This window comes from Acinonyx jubatus, chromosome B3 (genome assembly GCF_027475565.1).
Source record: "Acinonyx jubatus isolate Ajub_Pintada_27869175 chromosome B3, VMU_Ajub_asm_v1.0, whole genome shotgun sequence".
Classification (NCBI taxonomy): Eukaryota; Metazoa; Chordata; class Mammalia; order Carnivora; family Felidae; genus Acinonyx; species Acinonyx jubatus.
In genome coordinates, this window is record NC_069386.1 from 104,692,232 (window position 1) to 104,718,355 (window position 26,124).

A 26,124-nucleotide genomic window follows, 5' to 3' on the forward strand; every position below is an offset into this window, starting at 1 on the left:
GGCTTGGTTGGTTAAGCATCCGACTCTTGATTTCAGCTCAGGTCATGATCTCATGGTTCATGGGTTTGAGCCCCACATCGGGCTCCATGCTGACAGTGTGGAGTCTGCTTGGGATTGTCTTTCTCCCTCTCTCTCGGTCTCTCCTCCACATACCTGCTCTCTCTCTCGCTCTCTCTCAAAATAAATAATAATTTAAAAAAACAGATACAGAAAACTACGTACTTCAAGAACATGGCTTAGTAAATTATTATAAGGTGAATGTGCTTGTAACTAGCGCCCAGGTCAAGGAATAGAACTTTGTAAACTACAACATAAGCCCCTTCTATATATGCCCCATCCCTTCAAGAAATCATTATCTTGACCTCTCCAGTAATCCTCTCCCTGCATTTTCCCCCATAGTTTCATCACCCAAATGTGCATCCCTACCGAGTACAATAGTTTGTTTTTGCCATTCTAAAAATTGTTTAAGTCTCTTTTAATTTATAGGTTTCTCTTATAATTCCTTCTTTCCCCTTCCACTCCCCATAGTTTATCTGTAGAAATGCTTTGACCTTCCAATCCTAAGAGTGTCCCACAATTTGGACCCTGCTGATTTGCTTATGATACAATCCTACACAGCCCCCACCCTCAGTATTTTCTACAATTTGGCAACTAAATCCAGAAATTGGATCAGACTCAGGTTCCATTCCTCTGGTAAGACTGTAAGAATCAGATAATGTGTGGTTGACTCACTTTTCTCATGCTGGTAGCATTATTAATGTCTATATCCATTAACTCATCAGTGATTACAAAATGGCAATATTTCTATTCTATCATTTCTTTTTCATTTATTAGTTAGACTATTTTTACATAAAGACATTTCCCCTTTTCTGTGATTTGGTTACCCAGTGGTACCACTCATGTAGAAAATGCAGAATAGGTGTTTATTTGCCTTTATTTACCAATTTTGAAGATAATGAATGGTTCTTTGTGATCTCCCAAAGATAAGCAATTCCTTTTTTGTTTTAATATCATTAGGAATGCAGAGTCTTAAACACATTTGATGAGAGTCCATCCATTCAATTATTATCATGATTGAAGCTCAAATTGTATCGTCTTAACCAATGGAATCATCTTAAAGTTAGCTTCTTTTGCCATGACCATAGTGGTCTCTGATAGCTTCTTTGCCACCTGGCATAAAAGATGTTCCATGTCCATTTTCTGTATTTTCTTTTGTAGACATGGGATCAGCCATTTCTTCAAGGAGCCCTAGTTTCTTTTAGAGAAAAGTGGTATTTCAGGACCACAGTCTGGGTTGGTCATTGTTTCTAGGTCTTTCCATCGGACAGAATTTATTATGGGGAAGGGGTGTGTGTGTGTGTGTGTGTGTGCGTGCATGTGTGTGTGTGTGTGTGACTGTATATGTATGTATAACTAAAACTAACCTCATGTATTTATATTGGTATTTCCAATTCAGATTCAATACTGAAAATCTTTTAGCTTAACCTCTTCTCTGTTACTTACATCAATATCTTTCTTTCTCTCACACCAATAATCCTCAGTTTCAAGGGTACAAATTGATAGCAGTGGACTATTTAATAACTGCTCATTGTTTTGTCCCTTATTACACACACAACAGTCTCAGAATAGCAGCCCTGATACTCTCATCAATATGATTACTGGAAAGATTTTTTTATTTTGTATATGTTCTTTCCATTATTCATTTTAAAAATGAATCAAAATGATCATTCTGTATATACTTTGTCAGAACATGTAGCCTTGCACTTTGTACACTCTCCCTTTTACTTGTTAGGTAACTGTATATTTAATTCTTGTCACTAGTCCTTAGGTTGGTATCTCTCTAAACATTTTGATGGTCTGAAAAATATTCTATTATAGATTCCTCAGGAAGGGCTTATGGGGACAATATCCCTTCCACTACTGCATGTAGATAATAGTTTTTCTATATCCTCTACACATGCAAGGCAGTTTTGCTAGATATAAAATCCTTGGCTCACAATTTATTTCCTTGGGCATCTTAAATGTTACTTGTTTCTTCTGACATAAACTGTTGCTGTAGAAAAGTCTGATGAAAGTGTACAATTTTTCCCTCATACGTCACATGCTTTTTTCTTCTGGATGGCCAAAGAACTTTTTAAGTTTTTTTTTTTTTAAGTTTAGTAATTTTACTAGAATATGTCTTGGTATTGTTGCCTGGGCCAGTATTTCAGCTTCACAGTATGCTCTTCCAAAATACAGATTAAAATCATTTTTTCTTTCCTTTTTTTTAAATTGAAAGTTTTAAGCCTCTTTTTTTGCTTCCTTGCTTCAGTTTTCTTCTTCAGGGATGCACATTATCCACATGTGGAATCTTTACCTATCTTCACTATTTGTCACTTTCTCTTGTGTCCTTTTTATTTCTTAATTTAAAATTTTAAGTCGATTTGATTTTACAATTTTTTTTTACCTTCTGTTTCTCTTAAAGCATTACCTATTGTTTTACTTGCTTTTGTGTTTGACTATTTGTTTCTGAAATGTTTTTCTTTTATTTCAAATTATTTTATGGGTTCTTTCACCTTACTACTGAGTTTTTCTAATCCATATTTATATTGTTATTTTTTATCTTGTATAATTCTTAATATCTTTTGCTTGTTTTAAAATAGTAAGTTAATAGTCACGATAAGTTCTGAGCATATCTTTCTGGTGTTCTTTTATTGCCAACAGCAATGTCTCTCTCTCCTTTCTGCAACCCCACCCCTCTCCCTCTCCCTCCTGCTCTCCTAACTTTGGGATTTGATCTCAATACTTTTCTGCTGCTCATTTTTTAATGAAATTATTTTTTCTTAACTTCTAAAACGAAGTGGAGTTAGGGAAAGCTTTCCTACCTTCACAGATCTCCCTCCTCTGTTGTTTATTTTTGCTTTAAAAAAAATTATAGCGCTTACTTTCTGACATTTCCCGACTGTACTCTCTTCCTCCACTTTGCTCTGAACTTTATCGTTTATTTGCGTTTTTGTCCTTATCCTGTTTAATTTTTGAGTTTCTTCTTTGAGAAGGATTTTGTTCTAGAAGGGGGCCTTCTAGGGGAGTTTTAAGATCCATAAGTGCTGGACTGCCCCAGCTGCTTCAGACCTTTCTCCTGTGGGTCCCATGCATGCACTCAGTAATGAAGAGGGCAGAACTTCTCCCAGTTGTACTCAGGTTGGCTCCCATACTTTCCAGTAAACATTGGCAGCCTTTTGGGGTCTGTCTTGTTCTCAGGTCCATCAGATGCTGCCTGATGGTTCCTGCTTCCTCTCACATAGGCATGGATACCCCGTAGGGCTTGTGGTTGTTGGTGGTTTATTCCTACGACTTCTTTGGGGTCTTATTGGGCTACCTTGTCATGTAACTTTGTTATAAACGTTGTCCATGGAATTTGGGTTTATTTATTTATTCTGTTTTTGTGTGTGGGGATTCAGAGAGATTGAAAACTTATGCTGCCTCCACCTCTTTATTCTCCAGTAATGAGTTTTGTATGTGTGTTTAATATGAATTATGTTTATCTTGGCATTACAAAAGGTTATGATCTAGTTTAACCACTCACCTTCATTCTTTGAATTATTTTAATTTTTTTTAATGTTTATTTATTCTTGAGAGAGGCAAAGCATAAGTGGGGGAGGGGCAGAGAGAGGGAGACACAGAATCCAAAACAGGCTCCAGTCTCTAAGCTCTCAGCACAGAGCCCAACGCGGGGCTCGAACTCACAACTGCAAGATCATGACCTGAGCCAAAGTCAGACGCTCAACTGACTGAGCCACCCAGGCACCCCTCACATTCATTCTTATTGTCTTCTAAGTTTTTTTTTAATATACCTTGGAGATCTCATTTTTACTCTAATTTTCCTTAAGCATGTCTCTAACATAGAGAGTTTCCATACCTGCCTTGCATGCTACAAGTTGCTTCTACTAGGTTGCAGAAAATAAATATATTATTCTTAAGTGTTCATCATCCTGGCCTTGCCTTGTAAATGAAAATACCCAACCTAACACTGTTTATATAATGGAAGACTTGGCTTCGTTAATGATGAAAATATATATATACTCTATGGTTTTTATAGCGTTTTTAAAAGTCTAAACAAGATATCCATACAATAAATTAAAAAGTCCTAGGCTGCATGTTTGTCATTCGCTCACCTGAACTATCAGGAAAAGAGTATCTGAAAGAAAGCAATAAGAACAGATTTGTTTCTCTGAAAATAGCTCCACCATAGTCAGAGTAGGCCGGGGAAAGACAAATATATAGATAGATAGATAGATAGATAGATAGACAGATATAGGTATAGGTATAGGTATAGGTATAGGTATAGGTATAGGTATAGGTATAGATATAGATATAGATATAGATATAGATATAGATATAGATTATAGATCTATATCTGTATCTATATATGACTCTTTGCAATCTTAGTCTGGATTATGTGCCCAATTTTTTATTGAAATAATACTTCTGTCTTATCTCTTCCAATGAAAAACTTATTGTTAAAGTGTTCTTGATGTCTAGAGAGAGCTAATTTATATTTAGAGAATGAACCGTTATCCCTAAGAATAGTTAAAGGAGGTGTTGTGGGTTTTAATCTTTGTAAATTGGCTGTGCTATACTGTGATTTAAGGATTTAAACTGAAGCACAAGAACTATTAAGACAGAAAACTCTGCTACAAAACTGAAAATACTTAATATCTGTTTTATATCTTGGGATTACAAAAATGAAGATCCTATCCCCCTTTTCAAGGAAAGAAGACAGTTATCTTTTTATGATGCATGGTTCCCAAATGCTAGTCTGCATGTAAGTGCCAGAATTTGGGACAAGTTTTTACCACTTTATGATGAAAACTGGGAAAAGACAGGCCATGTAGTAAATCTTTATAAAGCCAAAAAAACTGTTCTAAGTCTAAGGACTTTATGTCCTTAAGGAAATCAAGTTCATTTTTAATCCATAGTAATATTACTTTTTATTTTTAAAAATATGTTGCAAAATATCTTCTTAAAGTTCTTAATCTCTTCTTTGTTCTAAGTCTGAATTAGTATACACCTTAAAAGAAAATTTTATGTGCAACAAATAGAAGTAACAAATTGAAGTCTTAAAGACTTCTTACAAATAACTAGATGAATATCTGAATAGATAAATGTCTAAAGACAAGACACAAGAAACAAAACCAAAATTTAAAAGTGGCTCATACAAAACACATGGAAAGATGTTCAACTTCACTGGTCATAAGCAATGTAAATTAAAATAAGGCAGATGAATTGGTGGGTATTTAAGAAAATGAACATTCTCATATTCTACTGTTGGAAGAAAAAATTGGTACAAACATCCTTGAATAGTATTTGGCAGTATTTATCAAAAATTTTAACAATATAGAAATCCAAACTAAGAATCACATTTTTAAAAATCTCTTCTGAAAAACATGAGAGTCTCAGTTAAAGTCTCATGATCATGGATGTTTGTGGTAGTGTTGCCAAGAATTAGAAGCCACATAAATGTTCGTAGTAATATGTTTAAAATAATCCTAATTATTCACTTATTGGAATATTATACAATCAGTACAATAGTGGAATATTATCCAAAACCATTTTAAAGAATATTTAATGATGCATGAATGTGAAAGGGATACAAATTTCTATGTAATACAATGTTTTATGTAAGACTATTTGTGCATATAATTGAAACAATGTTTTCAGTGGCTCTTTTTTTTTCTTTTTAAGCTTATTTATTTATTTATTTATTTTGAGAGAGAGAGAGCAAGCAAGGGAGGGGCAGAGAAAGAGGGAGCAAGAGAGAGTCCCAAGCAGTCTCCACGCCGAGGGTGGAGCTGATGCGAGGCTCAAATTCACAAACTGTGAGATCATGACCTGACCTGAAATTTCTACCTCTGAAGGTGAATCTTTTTTAACCAGGCCATGGGTTCAATGGTATAAACCAGCAGCCCAGAAAGTAAAAGTGTAATTCCTTGTTTTGGGGGGATAAATTATCTTGTCAGTTACTCTTCAGCTTCTTTCCTAGGAAAACAAATACCTGCCTCTCTACCTTAGAAGGGTGAAGTGAGAATTGAGGGCTAAAAATAAAAGACCTGTAGCTCTTTGGGAGAATACATATGTTGATACCATAATGCAATATATCTACTGTGTAGGTTTTCTGTAAGAATTACCAAAAAGCATGTAAATACTTAGTGACTCATAGAGACAAGAACTCTGTAAATAGAAACTGTGACCCTTTTCAGCACCACTTCTATTTGTATGTGTTGCAGTATAACCTTGAATATTTGGATGCAAGCCATAACCATGTGATAACATTGGAGGGATTCAGAGGTCTGATGAAACTCAAGCACCTAGACTTGAGCTGGAATCAACTGAAAAAGTCTGGTGATGAAATAAATATGTTATGTAAACACACCGCAAGCCTTCTTACTCTTGATATTAGGCATAATCCATGGCAAAAGGTACGCAGCAGATGTATTTATAAAAAAGCAAAGAATCATTTTTCTTTCTAAGCCATTTTCTTGGTACTATTCAGCAGTAGCCAGAAATGGGAAAACTGTCTTTGTTTTACTAGAATTCCTTTAAGTATTTTATAAGTTGAATTTAGAGTAGTGATCAAATGAATTAAATGTTACTATAAGGAAAGCTTTTTTTGATAAGCTCTAATAGTTTGAGAGTATGGTGGCTTTAAGAGTATTAGATACCATTGCTATTTGCAAACTTTGGGAGGGATTATACAGTTCAGTGTACTAGAACCTATTGTAATGAAGCATGGGACCAAGAATAATAGAATACAGTGAGAGAAACAGACTGTTAAGGGAGGGAATACATTTGTTACTTCCCCTGATAAACCTGCATTATAGAGGCTTATTTTCTGCTATAAAAGGAAATTTGATTAAACACTATTTTTTTCTCATCACAAAAATACACAGATTCATGCTAAGAAATATCAGTATTCAATGATTATATTTAAGGGTATCTCCAAGGATTTAAAATAAGCCCCAAGCCAATAATTTCAAGAATCCTCCTTTCCTTGCTTTTCAAAAATGAATATAAGACTGGGTTCAATATTTTAAAAAGAGGCTAATGATTGGTTCTGTTAAATTGGCCAAGTTACTATGTTTACGTTGTTCTATTTCTTTTTTGCTCGGGAAAATTGAAGGGTATTTTTCTTTTGCCAAAGCAGACACAGAATGTGTACAGCTATCTTCCCATTGCCAAACTAGATGCCAAGGGCTAAAGATCTATAGAGACTTGCACACGGAGCTAACTGCTGATCTAGAAGAACAGGAGTTCACTGCCATTGTTCTCTGAGCACTTTTCATCACACTTTTCAACAGCTTATAGCCAGAAGTAATCTGGCTTCAAACAAAACAGATAGTTTTTAAACAGAATTTAATTTCAGCTACTGAAGAACTAAGTTAGGCCCTTATTTTTAGATATATATAAGAGAGTGGGAGATGCATAATTTTGAATTACATGGGAAGGAAAAAAGAAGCACACTCCTTTCCATGCCATAACATATGTAATATTTTGTAAAAATTAACCTTTTCTTATTTCTCCCAAGCCAGCCACATTAAGGCTGAGTGTTATTGGCAGATTAAAGACTCTCACTCATTTAGATGGACTCCTCGTTTCTGAAGAAGAAACAATAGCAGCAATGAAATTTATTACTGGAACAAAGATTACTCAGGTTGGGTTTCACTGTTTAATATTTTTTGTGCTGTTTAGAATATACAAGTTATATATTCCATACCTTGCTTGTTTTTAAGATTTTGTGTCTTCTTTTAGCATGCTAATAAAAAAAAACAATCAATATGTAACAACCATATCACTTGAACTTTTTTTCCTGTTTAAATGTATCTTATTTAAATACCAACTAGTTGTATGGATTCTCATCCCTGCACACTACCCCCAAAATGCCTCCTGGGTAATTGTATTTTTTCCTAGTCAACTTGAAAATTCACCAGAGTCCTTTCTAGAGCCTACATGAAAACAAGCAACTTTCTGTGGACAAAGTAAGCTTAGAGGCCTTGATAAAGCATTTAGTGAATTACCTATCTAGTATTGACATTACTGGCTGAAACAAAACAAACAAAACATAACATAATTAATGAACTTGGGCAGGGGGCAGGAAATGCCCATATTATGCAGATTAAGAATGCTGTACTCTGGCCAAAATAGCTGCAATCCTAAACATCTTTACCCTAGTTCTCCAGCTATGTACTTCTTGTGAGGCATTTGAATATTAATTCCTTAATGCAATGTTTAATTGTGGATCCACTCAAAATGAAGGGAAGAAACTTTTTTGTTGATAAAAAAATATAATTAACTCCTGAAGAAGAGTCGGGGATTTATCCTACCAGAATTCAAAACTTACTAAAATCCTTTAAGACAATGTAGAGTTGGGACAGACCAATAGCACAGAATATAAAGACCAAATATAGAACCATACATACATGGAAACTTGATAAATTACAGAACTGCCTTTACAGACCAAGGAAGCTAGTCAATAAAAGGCACTGGGACAAGTGCGTTAAGACTTCACTGTAAAAGTCAAAATCAAAAATGTTTTAAAAGCAAAGAGCAGAGGGGCGCCTGGGTGGCTCAGTCAGTTAAGCGTCCGACTTCGGCTCAGGTCATGATCTCACGGTTCGTGAGTTTGAGCCCTGCGTCGGGCTCTGTGCTGACAGCTCAGAGCCTGGAGCCTGCTTTGGATTCTGTGTCTCCCTCTGTCTCTGCCCCTCCCCTGTTCATGCTCTGTCTCTCTCTGACTCAAAAATAAATAAAAAACATTAAAAAAAATTTTTTTAAAGCAAAGAGCAGAGATTATCATTATGTCCTTGAATGAGGGAAGAATTCATTACACAAGAAACCAAGAGCATAAATATAAAAGACTGGATTTGTCTACTTTAAAATTAATTCAACTGTTCCTTAAAGGGCACACCATAAAGAAAGTGGAAAAACAAGCTACCTACTGGGAAAAGAAATATGCAACATGTCTAACTAACAAAAGATGCTATTTGCATATCCTGAATATACCAGGAAAAAGACTGGTAGTAGAAAAGTAGGCAAAAGGTGCTGGAGAGGAAATCAGAGCAGCCAAATAATAGGAAAAGATGCTCCATCACATTAGTATTCAAGGAAATGAACATTAAAACTGCATGAGATAACAATTTACAGCCACCAATTGGCAAAAGTTTTAAAGCCTGACACTATCAGGTTTTAGCAAAAATTTGAACTAAAAGTTACCATTGGTATAACCACTCTGGAAAAACAATTTGGCATTATCTAGTAAGGCTGAATATATAGTTAACCCTATTACCTAGCAAGTTGTGTATATTCCAAAGAAACTCTTGCATGTATGCAGCAAGAGTCAAGAATATTCATAACAGCAGTGTGCAAAACTGAAATCAGCCCCAATGTTCACTGATGGGAGAATCGATAAGGAAAGACTGTACAGCAATGACATGTGAATGAACTACAGCTACGTGCAGCAGCCTAGATGAATGTCACAAACACAATGTTGAGCAAAAAAGTAAGTCATAGAAGAATACATTTATATTATTCAATTTACAGAAGGTTCTAATATGTGTAAGATTAAATGATATATTGTTTATGGGCACAAACATAGGCCTATAAATAAAGCAAATGAATGGTAGATACAAAATTTGAGATTGTGGAGCATTGGTTGATTCACATGAGGTGAGTGATGGCTCTGGAGGGGAAGGAGAGGAAAAGGATTAGGATGGGGCACACAGGGAGCTTCCAGAGTGGGAGAAATATTCTAGCTCTGAAACTTGTTTAATGAATGGATTATATGGGTGTTTGTATTATAGCAATCTTTTATAACTATTATTTTGTAACCGTCTGCTAAAACAAAAAGTGAAATATATCTAGATATTGAGAACATTTTAAGGCAAAGAAAATGTCATATTTTAAAATTATTCATTGTGCCACTCAGCAAGGAAAAAGTACTTTTTAACTATATATAAATGAACCTCTATATTCCATTTCCTTTATTCATCACGTGTTTTTTATTTTATTAGTTATCGCTCTTACGGCATTCTAGTACTAAAGAGGAGAGACCACGGACACTTAGTATATGGCCTTCTGCCAAAATTCTGACACAGATTTCAAAGTTGGGACCACATTTACATGTGAATGGAAACTGGTACTTGAAGGTAAGAACTAATTCTGTTTAACTAATATAAAAGCTTAATTTCAATTGATTTTTAAATTCTTTTTAACATTTATTTATTATTGGGAGACAGAGAGACACAGAGCATGAGCAGGGCAGGGGTAGACAGAGGGGGAGACATAGAATCTGAAGTAGGCTCCAGGCTCTGAGCTGTCAGCACAGAGCCCGACGTGGGGCTCGAACTCACAAACTGAAAGATCATGACCTGAGCCGAAGTCAGTCGCTTAACCAACTGAGCCACCCAGTCGCCCCAATTTCACTTGATTTTTAATCAGCTTTGGTCCATGTGTCTTAAAGAGGGCACAGATAGGTAAGGAGCAGAAAACTGTAAGGGCCAAATCAAAATTAAACAGGGACGTCAAGTCATGAGTGGTAATGTCATGGGGACTAGGCCTTAATGGCAGTCACCATAGAGCTGGAGATTTAGGATAAGTGTATGCTACAAGACCAAAGGGTAGATTTTGATAATGTATCAAAAGAAGCAAGCAAACTTTAGAGCACAAAACCAGAGATCAAGCCAAAATTTTGGGTGACAAGGTAAAAGAAATAAAGAATTCTGGCACGACACTAGGGGAACTGGTCACAATTCAGCCAAGGATAGAGCACCAACAGCTTCTTTTTGTTGCACAGAGCATCCTTATGCCTCTTGCCAAAGACTGAACCTGGGTTAAGAGAAGCTGACCCTCGAAAAGGGAAGAAATCAATGGCATTATTTTATTACAGGATATATACAGACATTTAGCTGTGATGCATGCCCAGTGACAGCTCTGCCTGACCCCACGGCGAGTTTTGGAATTAGAATGGCCCTTTAAATTTGTCCCAAGTTGGGCTGAGATGGCCAGGTCTTTCTATCCTTCCATCATTGGATTTGGGCCAAACTGGGAAGGAGCATGACCTTGCGCAAGGCAGCTCTCTGCAACTGAGGCTGTCCCTGAAGGAGCTGACAGCCGAAATCTTTCTGCCCACAGCACTCCCAGCAGCTGGGACAAGTTTTTCACTGCAGGGGAATCTGACACAGCACAGTGTCCATAAGACCATATAAGTCCCTCTTGGGGTTATAATCTTGTCAAATTTTACCCTTTTGTAAGTTTCACAATGTCTTTAGTTCCTGAAGGAATTCTTTTTTTTTTTTTAAGTTTATTTATTTATTTTGAGAGAGAAAAAGCGAGCAGGGGAGGGTCAGAAAGGGAGAGAGACAGAGAATCTCAAGCAGTGCAGAGCCCAATGTGGGGCTCAAACTCAGGAACCATGAGATCATGACCTGAGCCAAAGTCAGACACTTAACTGACTGAACCACCTGGTTGCCCCTGAGCCCCTGAAGGAATTCCTTTGCTGTTACTTACCACATTTGAATGATTTCATTAGCCTTTTTTAACATTGAGTTTATTGATACCGAGTCAGAAGTAACATAAAATGTGAATTATTCTACAGATAACTGCTTTAAATTTAGATGGGCAACATCTCTTTGAAATCACAAATTTAGAAAAATTGGAAAATTTGAAATGGGCATCATTCAGCAACAATAATCTCACTAAAATAGAAGGCTTGGAATCCTGTGTTAACTTGGAAGAACTCACGTTAGATGGAAACTGTATCTCAAAGATAGAAGGTATCTGAGAATTTTAAAATCTTAATATGAATGTTTAACTAACAAGAGCCAAAAAGGAAAATGTGGAGGACAGAATTTTTTAGGAGGAAGATGTCTACAGAAGTTCCAAGAAGGTTTGGGGCAGAGTGTTCCGAACACTTACTAGTGGGATCTGTGAGCAGTCACTATATGTAATGAGCCCAGCTAGCTGACTTTCAGCTCTGACTTCTCTCTCCTCTCCTCTGTCCCACCTATAACCAAACCTAGCACATTACAAACTAGAAAGTAATTAGTATCTGAATGAGAATGAATGAATGAATGAATGAGGTGTGCTTTTGAAAAAGATAAAGCAGCCCAGTTGATTTTTCAAAGTATGGAATTAAGATTACCTTTGGAAATTTGAAGACTTCAACAAAAATGAAAACTACTCCCTAGAGGTTGAAAATTATCAAATGTACTATATCACCTTTTATAGGGATCCACATAAAGTACAATGAAGCAGCTTTACTAATTAATGTTGGGTATGCGCACACACACAAATATACACATTTATCTGGGTATAGAATATTTCTGGTTGTACAATGATTTCCACTGGCTAGAAAAGAGACTTAATTTATACTTTATTCACTTTTGAATTGCTGGATTATTTTTAGCACATGTGTGTACTTTTCCATAAAAGTAGAAAATTCTATTTCAAAAAATTACATATGCAAAAGCAAGTATTAGATATCTTTAAAAACAGTGTGTATAACATTCATTATATTTTATTTTGATGGCTGTTAACAATCTGCTTATAAAACCTGCTTGATCATAAGAATCACTTGGGACGCTTATTGAATATATAGATTCACAGGCCTCTCCTTTGTAGATTTGAATTACGTAAACCTGGGGGTAGCTCAGACATCTCTCTTTAGAACCATCACTAGTCTCTTCCATTCTCACAAAATAGGGTGTTAGTTTTCCTTTGTATGTGTAACAGAACAGTTTCCAGTTTCCTTTTTATTTCCACCCATCAGCCCACTGAAGGGAAGAATCCTCCAACCTATGTTTTTCCTATTACCCACTTTTCAGAGATGATAGTTTTACCTCACTAAGCTTTAACAAATATTTCTCTTCTTTTTTCCAGACACAGATAAGTTTAATGTCCATCTAAGGATTTTTTTCTCTGATAGTGTTATCCCAACTTGCCCTAGATCAATTTATTCTCAGCTTGCATAGTCCCATGAGTAAGGCTGGTGTGAAAGGCCAGCATGGATAAAATGTTCTGAGAACCAATTATTTGCCAAAAGCTATAACTGACATATTTCAAATGCAATTCCACTTAATTCCATAACCCCTTAGAGGTAGATTTCAGTATGTGCTTTTTATGGATGAGGAAAATGAGGCACAGAGGTTACAAAGTTTTACATAACATACTTATGATCCCAAATCTAGTGGTTCTACATTTGAAACCAACTCTGACTCCAAAGTTCTCTCTCATCTTTCAACTTGCACTATACTATCTGCAAAATACCTACAGCATATAGCATACTTAGGGGTTAGATTGTGGTGAGAGGTGAAGTTCTGTCTTAAAGTAGTTTTAAGCATGCAAAGGTAGAATTAGGCCAAGTGGTTCTTTTCAATACAAATAATGCCACAATGAGGAATACTTTCCAAAGTGCTGTATCTACTCCCTTACCTTTAATGTTTTAAAATGGGGGGCTGGTGATGATTTTGAGCTTTGTGTTATTGTGATGGTGAAAATCTTAATTATATAATTTGAAGGTTATTTGAAAGTGAAATTCAATATTTCCTACATAATATAGTCCCTTAATACCTAGGAAGACTGAGTCTACATAGAAATCCAAAATTGGAATTTAATATATTAGCTGGGACTTTATACACATTGTATCCTTCTTAAAAGTCAAAACAATGATAGTACTATAGAGTCTGTAAAGAGAAAATGTAAAGAGAAAAAGTAAAATGGCCAGCCAGTTATTTTTTAAACTAACTTTTCAGTGCTATCTGAATCATTTCTTGAATTTGCTTATTTTTCTAGGCATTTCCAAGCTGACTAAATTAACCCGCCTCAGCATAAATAATAATCTTCTCAATGGTCTGGAAAAACATACTTTTGATAACATGCTTCATCTTCACTCCCTTTCTCTTGAGAACAACAGAATTACTTCATTGAGTGGTTTACAAAAAGCTTTTACTCTGATTGAATTATACATAAGCAATAACTATATTGCTCTCAATCAGGAGATCTATAATTTAAAGGTGACTATCTCAGATGGTAATGTTTTTGTTTTTTAAAATATGTATGGTTTCTTTATATTATGAGCATAATGCATGTTCAATGTATAGGATTTGGAAAATACAGAAAAATGTAAAGAAAATAAAAATCAAGAATAACAAGGTTTACTGAATGTATTTGCATTCAATTTATGTGTATATAAAAACGTATGTATGTGTACCATGTCCCCAAACTGATAACCTACTAGGACAATTTTTTTTTAGTACTCAAATAAAATACCCAAGCCCCATCCCTTCTAACTAGTGCCTTTCTCAGTATTTCTAAGGACTCCTCAACCTGGTTGGGGAGTAAGTCTTGAACATTTCCTGTTCTCAGAGGAATTCTTGATTACTTCTCACTTACTTACTGGTTCTTACTGGAGACTCCCAACTCTTTCTAGCCAACTGTGCCCAGCTTTGTCCTCTTTTTTTTTTTTAATTTTTTTTTATTTATATATGAAATTTATTGTCAAATTGGTTTCCATACAACACCCAGTGCTCATCCCAAAAGGTGCCCTCCTCAATACCCATCACCCACCCTCTCCTCCCTCCCACCCCCCATCAACCCTCAGTTTGTTCTCAGTTTTTAACAGTCTCTTATGCTTTGGCTCTCTCCCACTCTAACCTCTTTTTTTTTTTTTTTCCTTCCCCTCCCCCATGGGTTCCTGTTAGGTTTCTCAGGATCCACATAAGAGTGAAACCATAGGGTATCTGTCTTTCTCTGTATGGCTTATTTCACTTAGCATCACACTCTCCAGTTCCATCCACGTTGCTACAAAAGGCCATATTTCATTTTTTCTCATTGCCACGTAGTATTCCATTGTGTATATAAACCACAATTTCTTTATCCATTCATCAGTTGATGGACATTTAGGCTCTTTCCATAATTTGGCTATTGTTGAGAGTGCTGCTATGAACATTGGGGTACAAGTGCCCCTATGCATCAGTACTCCTGTATCCCTTGGGTAAATTCCTAGCAGTGCTATTGCTGGGTCATAGGGTAGGTCTATTTTTAATTTTCTGAGGAACCTCCACACTGCTTTCCAGAGCGGCTGCACCAATTTGCATTCCCACCAACAGTGCAAGAGGGTTCCCGTTTCTCCACATCTGCTCCAGCATCTATAGTCTCCTGATTTGTTCATTTTGGCCACTCTGACTGGCGTGAGGTGATACCTGAGTGTGGTTTTGATTTGTATTTCCCTGATAAGGAGCGACGCTGAACATCTTTTCATGTGCCTGTTGGCCATCCGGATGTCTTCTTTAGAGAAGTGTCTATTCATGTTTTCTGCCCATTTCTTCACTGGGTTATTTGCTTTTCGGGTGTGGAGTTTGGTGAGCTCTTTATAGATTTTGGATACTAGCCCTTTTTCCGATATGTCATTTGCAAATATCTTTTCCCATTTTGTTGGTTGCCTTTTAGTTTTGTTGGTTGTTGCCTTTGCTGTGCAGAAGCTTTTTATCTTCATAAGGTCCCAGTAATTCACTTTTGCTTTTAATTCCCTTGCCTTTGGGCATGTGTCGAGTAAGAGATTGCTACGGCTAAGGTCAGAGAGGTCTTTTCCTGCTTTCTCCTCTAAGGTTTTGATGGTTTCCTGTCTCACATTCAGGTCCTTTATCCATTTTGAGTTTATTTTTGTGAATGGTGTGAGAAAGTGGTCTAGTTTCAACCTTCTGCATGTTGCTGTCCAGTTCTCCCAGCACCATTTGTTAAAGAGACTGTCTTTTTTCCATTGGATGTTCTTTCCTGCTTTGTCAAAGATGAGTTGGCCATACGTTTGTGGGTCTAGTTCTGGGGTTTCTATTCTATTCCATTGGTCTATGAGTCTGTTTTTGTGCCAAGCTTTGTCCTCTTTAATTCTCCCAAAGAAATGTCTAAAACTACTGTATAACTGAAGTTTTGAAGGCTTTCCTAAAGGTTTGAATAAAATGGACGTTTACTACAGCACAGAATAGGAATTCACTTCAAATACATTGTGTGACTTAACTATTTCTAAAGTTCAATGGCCATTTCCTACCACTGGGATTCTCACGATGGCCTCTTTCCTTTTGCTGATATCATATTGCTAGGGCTTGATCTCCTACCAAAAACTTATGTCTGTTTCCTGTCTTTCCTTACTTTCAGCCTTCTCCCCATCCTATTCCACAAATATAACTACTTCTTCTAAAGCTGCAGAGGCAACCTTATCAATGGTAGCAGCAACAAAATAAACCATTTTACATTGTGAGACAGAGTAGTGTTACTCCCGCTTGTCTTAACCTCTCCCAGCCACATCTACTCTGAGCCGTTCCTGCACAACAAAGACACATCAAAATGTTCTAATAAAAACACATTTTCCCTTAAGATGAATTCTGCTACTCTCTCAGAAGATAGATGTACATGGGTTTTATCCCTTATCAGAAGGCAGTATTTTTCATTCCTACTATATCTATATGCACACATGCACACTATTTAATAGGCCATTCTTCCATAAACAAAGTATATTATTTTAAACTTAGCAAAGTTCCCTCCAAGTCTTTACCACTGATAGATAATATATTTAGCAGCAGTGTGCTAAAAGAAAGAGATTCTGATCATGTATCACATATCAGTGAAATATTGTACAAAATTAAAACTTACTGGTCTGAAAGGATAACTCTTGCAATAAAACGTGTACTTAAAGTACCGTAATCACTAAGAAATGATAGAGTAATTCGAATATTAAAATTCCAGGGTAGTTAAACTCTTAAGGGGAAAAATCTTGCTGGAGTAATACACATAATGTATATGTGTATGGATAGATACATAGATAGAGATAGAGATACATAGATGTATCTTTAAATGTATGTGTTTTTATTACCCAGGGTTTATGCAACCTGGTCATTCTCAACATGTATGGAAACATTATTGTATGGAATCAAGAAAACTACCGGTTGTTTGTAATATTTCACCTTCCAGAACTGAAAGCTTTGGATGGAATCTCCATTGTAAGTTGTTTTTATGACTCACAGCATTTGGTCCAGCCTGCATATTTATATATCCATTGGCCATCATCATTTTGAACATTGCCTTATCACTCGTATGATACTCAGACTTAGGTCTCTAAAGCACATTTTTGATCTGGGTTTTTAAATATTCTCCTTTAGCCAATTTTCTTCTAAATTGAGATGGCAGAAAAGGGAAGATATTGCTTACATTTGCACCTGTTGAATTCGATGCCTGACAAAAATAAAGAGTATAGGGACAGGACAGAAAAATCTGTTCTGGAGCTCTACCATTCTCTTGGGCCTAAAAACAGCTCCCTATTTCCTAGAAAAATACAGTTGTTAATATTTAAGCAAAATATATTTGAACAAAAAACTGGTATGTCAGTGTTATTAGTAAACCGTAAGTAAGGCGATGTTGCTGTCAGATGGAAGGTGTAAGTCCAAGCTCCCCCACTTGGCCTCTGTTGACAACCTGAAGGCATGTGCTTTATTAACTGCTAAGCTCACATTGCCCATTGGCCTCCACTGACTCATAAATGCTCCGCCATTATTACTGTGTGGAAAAGGAACAGGCTCCCCAGATATTCTCTAGTAACATTTGTGTGTGTGTTTGTGTGGGGGGGTGCATTACTGCTGGGAGAGGATGAAGATCCAAGCCACTTACTCAGCAGGGGGATGATAGAGAAGTGCCTTATTACACTAGGACAAGAGTGGAAGACTGTGTGCCCATCTGCTTTTACAGATGTAGATGGGACCACAATTTATGCCATGGGTTTGGCTGGAGTAGACCCACTCTTGTCTAAAAATTTTCTGGCTTGTTAGGCTTCCCCTTTCCTACTCTTTCGACTATAGAGACCAGGCATTTGTGTGAATTTTTGTTTTCTCTGGTTGGCATTTCTGGGTTTCTGGTTTCTCCAGCACCTAGTCCCGCATATAGGAGGCAAAAACAAAACCCAGTTGTAAAGGAAAACCCACATCTATGTGTTTCCTTTACTCTCACAATTCCCCACACTCACAACACTTCTGACACCAAATGTGTGGGTTTTCCACATATGAGCAATTCTCTGAATTCTGACACTATGTATCTGGAGACAGTATCAGATCCCACACGCTCAATCCCCCAGCACTGCCCCACCCCCACTTCACAAGTCCAGATTGGTACCTATGCTTCTGACTAACCGGCTATCAATAGGAGGTTCCCATCACCCTCTCCTTGGGTTTGATTAATTTGCTAGAGCAGCTCCCAGAACTCAGGAAAAAATTTGCTTACTAGATGACTGATTTATTATAAAAGGATGTAACTCAGGAACAACCAGATAGAAGAGATGCATAGGGCAAGGTATACAGGAGGGGGCATAGAGTTTCCATGCTCTCTCTGAGCAAACCACATTCCCAGCACCTCCACGTGTTCACCAACCTGGAAGTTTTCTGAGGCCCCTTCTTTGGGGTATTTATGGAGGCTCTACTATGTAGGCATGGCTGATTAAATGACATTGGTGACTGATTCAACCTCTAGCCCTTCTCCCTTCTCCACAGGTCAGGGAGTAAGAGTGAAAGTTCCAACCCTCTAATTGTAGTTGACTCCCCTGGCAAACAGCCCCCATCCTTAGGGACTTTCTAAAAGATACCCTTTAACATGAACTCAGGTGTCGTTGAAAGGAGCTTGTTATGAATAACAAGACACTGCTTTCACCTTTATGGCTCTGAAGCAATTTCAGAAACTGGTGTCAGAAAACCAAATATTATAGCAAAACATGCCTCTATGTCTCTTATATAGGAAATTACAAGGGCTTTAGGAGCTATGTGCCTGGAACAATGGATGAAGACCAAATAAATATTTGTTATTGTATATATTTTTAATGTTTATTCATTTTGAGAGAGAGAAACAATCCCAAGCAGTCTCCATGCTCAGTGCAGAGCGCCACATGGGGCTTGATCCCACAAACTGTGAGATCATGATCTGAGCTGAAACCAAGAGTTGGACACTCAACCGACTGAGTCACCCAGGTGCCCCTATATTTATTACTATAAATCACATTATCATAGTCCATTCCCTGATTTTTGATCCTATCATTTATAGCAAAATGATCATAAAATTCAAAAAACACTGTCATATTACTATAATCTCATTCAGTCATTATCCAGTTTGTAATCATATGAAAATGTCTCCCAGGGTGAAGCCACTCAGATTTGCAAGCTTTCATTGGATACCTTTTCAGATTCCACAAGCAGGAGTGGTATCAGAAAACACAGCTTCCCCTTTTCAGGCAACTGATATAATTATTTAAGAGACAATATCAGGGCACCTGGGTGGCTCAGTCAGTTGAGCATCAGACTCGTGATTTCAGCTCAGGTCATGGTCTTGCAGTTCGTGGGATCGGCCTCTGCTAATTGCATGGAGCCTGTTTGGGATTCTCTCTCTCCCTCTCTCCCCGCCCCCTCTCTCTCTCCCTCTCTCTCAAAATAAATAAACAAAGATTAAAAAAAGACAAAGAGAATATCATCTCTTGCTCTGAGCCTCTTTTGAGGTGTTAATGTAACATTGGATTTCCCTCATTACATAACTTACTTATTAATTTCTTTACCCCCATAACTGCTATTTCTCCTTCTCTCCATTTATACCCAAATTTTCCCCCTTTGGAAGGGACAATAGGCTGGGCCACTGTGCTGGCCTAGATTGCAGACAACAATATTAGTCTAGTAAGTTCATCCCCCTCAGTCAGATGGGGTGAGATTATACAGGTGCAGGACTGATCAGCTATTTTTGCCCCCCAGACAATACAACTAACATTCACTGTTAACCCCAATTTTGCCAGATGGGGTGAAGACAAAGCCCACCCCCATCAGGCCTTTAAGAATTTTAACATAAAGTTTAAAAACATAGTTGTAGTTTCTTGCTTAGGAATCATCCCTGTTTCCAGCCATAGTCCCTGATCAGGTAGGAAATAAAAGTTGAGGTGATGTGGAGAAAAACAAAAAGGATAGTGGTATATGAGCATCACCTTCCCTTAGCAAGGATTGCATAGTCACACCAGCATCCTTCCCCAGAGCCACCAGAAAAACAGAGAAGTCTATCCACTGGGGATAGCTTTAGCCCCACTCATGTTCACACTGAATGTGAGCACTCTCGTAAAGGCATATAAACCAGCCCTTCATACTTTATCTTCTTGCTTTAGACAACTGCCGTTTTAACTGCCCATTCCAATTCTCCATCGAGCTATTACTCTTGAGTAGGATATCTTACTGCCCACTGTTGGACATTATGAGCTGTCAAGTGTGCTCCTTGGTCTGAAGAAAGAACAGTCAGCTGTCTAAATTGGCATGATATCTTCTGTCTCTGTTCTTTTACAGCACTCTGAGCATTTGCATTTACCAGTGGGTAAGCAAAACCCAGTCCGGAGTCAGTATCTATTTCTGTCAAGACTCTCTTGTAGCCCGTTAGGGCTACCAGAATGAGTCTGACTTGCCAAGTTTGTTCAAAGTCTTCCCACCAGGGAAATCTGCCACATGGCCATCTGCAGTCTCTGTCCCTTTTGCTGACAGACAAAACAGTTCTTATTGGTATTCTGTGCCTCAGAGGGTGCAAGATAAAGATGTCTAGATTCAGTCCATCTCTGCATTGCTGTAGACCCCCAGTACTCACCTATTTCACAAACCCAGGTGGCCACCTTAAGTGAGCATATGGGGATATCTGCTTGTCAAATCCAATCACCTTTCAAACCTGGAAAGGAGTTCTGACGGGCATCAATGTGTCCTACTTTAATGTACTCCTCAAATTTCCATAGGGCCATGCCCCATATGGGCATCTTTTAATAGGCCAGTTTTCCACTGCTCTTCTGCCTAACCATATGGCCAGGCCAGGAACAGTGGATAAAGGCCAAATATATATTTCTTATGATAAATCACAACAATAGACCAGCGGACTCACCACAGCATCATTCCTCAGTCCCAAGGTCCCTAGCTGCGCCTTTCAGTCTCCTTATATTTGTTTTCTATATAATGTATAGGAGTTTTTGCTGTATTTAGTAGGAGGAATAGGGAGAAGTGAGTCCACTCCATTTTGACCTAAAACCAAAGAATTCATATCATTTAGTCATATGTAAGAGAAGACATCACTTTCTAAATGTCCTTATATGTAGGAACCACCAGAGACTGAGTGTGCAAAAGACTTGTTTGGTGGCAGACTTACTTCTGACATGATTGCAGAACGACAAGGACATTCAAACTTCACCCAAATGCAAGAACTCAGTTGGACTTCAACATCCATCAGGTGCAATCATTTTATTATATGCTTTTTGATATAATTAAATATGCAATTATTGTAATTATCTAAGGTTTTTATTCACCTTATCCAAATATAACTAATAATTCAGAAAATCATCTTCCCTACTTCAAAATCTCATGCTAATTTCACCACTCATTAAAGTGCATTATCATACACTATGATTTAAAATGTCAGCAATCTAAGACATCCTATGTCTTCTTCTCTAATAACCAAGTTTTAAAATTAGAATAGACTAGGTTTGCTCCTCACATATGACTTTAACCCAGTGAAATCTGACTTCTAAAGCTACCATTCTTCTGATGTTCTTCTCACTGTCCTCCTGGCAAATAAATCCTTTTCTCTCCTCTCTTTTTCTTATTCTGCACTCTTCACAGACATCTTTAGCCATAATTTTATTTTTTTTTCAATGTTTTTATTTATTTTTGGGACAGAGAGAGACAGAGCATGAACGGAGGAGGGGCAGAGAGAGAGGGAGACACAGAATCGGCAACAGGCTCCAGGCTCTGAGCCATCAGCCCAGAGCCCGATGCGGGGCTCGAACTCACGGACCACGAGATCGTGACCTGGCTGAAGTCGGACGCTTAACCGACTGCGCCACCCAGGCGCCCCTTTAGCCATAATTTTAATTTGTGATGATGATCCTTTAAATTTAACCAAAACCTGAGCTCTTTACTTGAAAATTCAGTTGCTCTTTAGATAGCATCTAGAAGACAACATTCATCTGTTGTCACCCTAGCCAAAAATCTAAAGGTCATTTCTCTCTCCTTTGTCTTCCATTTATAATTGATCACCATGCTCTACAGAGCCCATATTATAAGTATGTCTCATAATTCCCCTCTTCTTTCTGTAGTCACTACCTTTGGCCTAGGTTGGGAAATGAACTATTTTAGAAACTCTCTTGATGATAGTTTTGGGTTTTTGTCTTATATAACCTTTCCTGAAAATCCATACCATCTTCTAAGATGCAAGTTTTATCAGGTCACTTCCCTTCTCAACATTGTTCTGTGGCTTTCCACTGTCTATAGTAAAATGTAAAATCCCTTTGTATGGCATAGAAGACTCGTTCTATTTGTATCTCTTATAACCCTTACCTTCACTGCCCATTACTCTTTATACTCCAGAAATTCTAAAATATTTTAGTTCCTTAATCTCAATCACAAGATGCTGTTTCACATTTCTGCCTTTGCTTATGCTTGTTCTGCTAGCTGGAACTCTTTTTCTAATTTGCCTGACAAATGCTTATAAATTCTCCAAGGCTCACTTGAAGGCTCCACTGTGTGCTGACTTCCCCAGATAGGTTTTTTTTCTCCCTAATATTCCATTACATCTAACTCTATTATATCATTTTTCCTTTTTTATTTTAATTTTTCTGGATCCTATTTCATGAGGACAGAGACAGTATCTTTTCATATTTGTTATAGCTTTTCCAAATACATTGTCTGCACTTAGAAAATACTAATTAAAATATGTTGAATGAATGATTTATTAATGGATAAAAGTATGCCATAATTATAACTACAGGGTTTAGGATTTGTTTAAAAAAGTAGTTAGGGTAACATAATTTACCCTTATGCTCTTCTCTATTAAGGCTCAAAGGACCAAGAAAGCCATGGACTAGGAATCAAACATATTTTTAACTACCAAAGCATTCTTGCAAAGTGGAATGCCATAAAAGTTTTCAGGAGATTGCATAGAAAACTCTTTTTTCAAAGACCTCACCTGCTTTCTTTCCCCTTTTCTTTCCCATCTCTAATGTCTTCCTGGAATTTCAGAAATAATGTGTTTCACATATATCCTCTGCAGTTTATAACCTGAAAATCTTATGATTTACTATATCAACTTCACTACAATTTCATGAATATGTATGTAAATTTATAAAGAAATAGGGATGTTTACTTTAAAAGTTGCTTTGTGATAGTGCTATGTTTATGTGGTAATAGACATAGTTTTTAAAGCATTCAAATTCTGTGTCATTTTCTTACATAAATGTCCAACAAAAACATGTATTTATCCAATTATTTAACCCATACATTTTACACTAAGGCAATTATTTTTCATAGCACTTGTCAGATAGAGGCATTTTTTTCATGTTTTTGGGATTGTACATGAATGATTCACCTATATAATTTTCCTATCAAAATTATGAATGTATTTATCTCAATTCAGAACTGTGGACTTGATTCCAGTTGACCAATTTAGAAATGTATGTAATGTGAATCTACAAAACAATAATCTCACCTCATTCAGTGGATTAATCTATCTGCCTAATGTGAAGGTGAGTCACTCACAGATTTTACTTTTTTCTTGCAAGGTTTTCAGTGTGAGTTGTAATCTTATTTACTTTGGGTTAAAATATATTTTTGTGTTATTAAAGAAATTATTCCTAAAATGTTTTTTCACCAAGCAAGAGAAAGTACGACTTTCCAAAATTATTTTGGTTGACCTCAGTGTTATGTGATTGTCTTATAAGCAGTAAATCTTCCTCTGCAGTAGGAGACGGGATAGAAGGGTGCCTCTACAGTGTGGGTATGGAATGAAATTGGAGGACACTGAGGTTCTCAAAGCAGCCTTATTGCCTCCTGTCTTATAGCTTTGGCTGAGCCATCTACAAAAGCCTTTTAAACATAGGGAAGTGGTGATCTCTCCAACTAAACAATTGTTTCATCTATATCGGGCTTGGAGAAATCAGGAGTGCAGATTGAGAAGCTTGAGCAGCTTTCTGGGGTCTCCATTATTTATTTGAAATATTGTCATTTCTTAGCAAGTCAGATTATTCAAAAAAACACATTCAAAGCTAAATACAGACCATTTGTGCCATTTTAACACTGATATATTATTATATTATGTTGTATAATCCATTACATCTTAATAGTTTTTAGGATGTTGATAATCTCAAACTAAAGATATATATACAGCATTCATATTTGAACATCTGATTAATAAGGTATTATTTCTGTAGGTCTTATGCCTCAACTATAATCATATTGAATCAATCATGCCCAGACTAAAACCTCAGACTCACTTGACCAACAGACAGCTACTCTACCAGAAAGTGCCTTCCAGTGGCTATGGACAACAAGGAACTTCAAAAATAAACAGGTACTATTCTTTTTCTCACAATTATATACAATTTTTGTTGGGAGTTTAAAAAGTCACATTAGTGATAGCAGTAACGTACATTTTCCTTACTTGATACTTATTTTATAGCTACATGCCAATAATAAATGTCACAAATAAAAAGATACTCAAAATAGCCCTTTGTCATTGCTTTTTCCCTGCTTCCAACATTTCATACCATTGTATAAAAAAAGAAAATGAAGAAATGTTGTATGATTAATGTGTTTTAAATTGAGATACAATTCACATAGCATAACACTCACTCTATGTACAATGCAGTGTTTATTTTAGTATATACACAAAGTTATACAACTACAATGCAACCTCCATCTAATTCCAGAGCGTTTTCATCACCCCACAAAATAACTCCTTCCTTACCCAGTAGCATGAACTTAGGTTTCTTGTAACTTTTGTTTTGTTTGTGTTTCTAAATAATTCACCTGGTCACTTAATGCCCCAGCACCAGTGGAAAAGATACTTTATAAAGAAAATGAGGACATACCTCCCACCTTCCTACACATTTTTGGTAGAACGTGAAGATATATATCCAAGACAAAATACTTTCATTCCAGTTATCCTAATGAAGAGCATTCCTAGTGTTTTCATCTATATTTATTGAGGTATAATTTACATATAATAAAACTCTCCAGGTTAAGTGTACAGTTTCATGGGTTTTGACAAATGTATTCAGTCACGTAACCATTCCTTCAATGGAAGTATTCCCATCCCAGAAACTTGTATCTTGTTATAATACCCTCCCCCCTACCCCACCCCCACACACCCTAGGTCCTGGAAACAACATTGATCTGCTTTCTATCCCTATAATTTTGCCTTTTTCTAAAATTTCATATGATTACAATCATATAGTAAGGAGTCTTTTGTATCTGGCTTCTTTCACTTAGCATAATTCTTTTGAGATTCATCTATGTAGTTGCAAGTGTCAGTAATTCATTTCATTTTACTGCTGTGTTGTATACCATCATATAGATTATATGACAGTTGTTTATCCATTTTGTGTGTTCTTTAATCTATTTTAGGATATATTAAGATCAAAGACAATATAATCATCTGTTAATCTGTGAGAGCAAAAAAATATGGAGGGTATTATAGATAGAAAAATCCCCAGAATAATCTTATTTTTTTATTCATTTATTATTGATGAGCCATGGGTTGTTTCCAGTTTGTGGTTAGTTTGATCAAAACTGCAATGAACATTTCATGTATACACATCATTTATATTGGGGGCTATTCGTATTTTTCAACAACTTTGCTGAAATGCAGTTTACATACCATATTCACTCATTTTAAGTTTATAATTTTTACTAAGTTTGTAACTGTGCAACTATCACCGCAACATACTTTTAGAACGTTTCCATCACACACCAGAAATATCCATCATTGTCCATTTGCAGCCAGTTCCCTTTCCCACCTCTAGCTCTAAGAAACCATTAATCCATTTTCTGTAGAGTTGTGTTTTCTAGACATTTCCTATAAATAGAATCATATAATATGTAGTCTTTTGTATCTGACTTCTTACTTAGCATAATGTTTCTGAGGTTCAGCATGTATTCATAGTTCATTCCTTTCTAACGCTGAATATGTTAGGTATTCCATTGTATTGCTCTGCCACATGACGTTAATCCATTCAATAGTTGATGGACATTTGGATTGTTTATACTTTGAGGCTAGTATTAATAA

General features: G+C 36.7%; 2 protein-coding genes across 10 annotated transcripts in view; one reads left to right on the plus strand and one right to left on the minus strand.

Moving 5' to 3' along the window:
• RTN1 (reticulon 1) overlaps positions 1–26,124 on the minus strand; it is a 351,234-nt gene that overhangs the window by 313,032 nt on the left and 12,078 nt on the right. The gene's annotated exons all lie outside the window — the stretch shown is intronic.
• The window catches only part of LRRC9 (leucine rich repeat containing 9), a 110,975-nt gene that overhangs the window by 50,337 nt on the left and 34,514 nt on the right, over positions 1–26,124 (plus strand). For all 9 annotated transcript variants that reach the window (XR_008299430.1, XR_008299431.1, XM_053224506.1 and 6 more), the window contains 9 exons: positions 6,267–6,458; positions 7,565–7,690; positions 10,047–10,181; positions 11,630–11,807; positions 13,825–14,045; positions 16,902–17,024; positions 21,164–21,294; positions 23,476–23,584; positions 24,269–24,408. Coding sequence is in view for 7 of the 9 variants with exons in the window: in XM_053224506.1 (XP_053080481.1) it covers positions 6,267–6,458; positions 7,565–7,690; positions 10,047–10,181; positions 11,630–11,807; positions 13,825–14,045; positions 16,902–17,024; positions 21,164–21,294; positions 23,476–23,584; positions 24,269–24,408 (1,355 nt within the window). In the remaining 2 variants the exon portion in view is untranslated. The remainder of the gene's footprint in view (positions 1–6,266; positions 6,459–7,564; positions 7,691–10,046; positions 10,182–11,629; positions 11,808–13,824; positions 14,046–16,901; positions 17,025–21,163; positions 21,295–23,475; positions 23,585–24,268; positions 24,409–26,124) is intronic.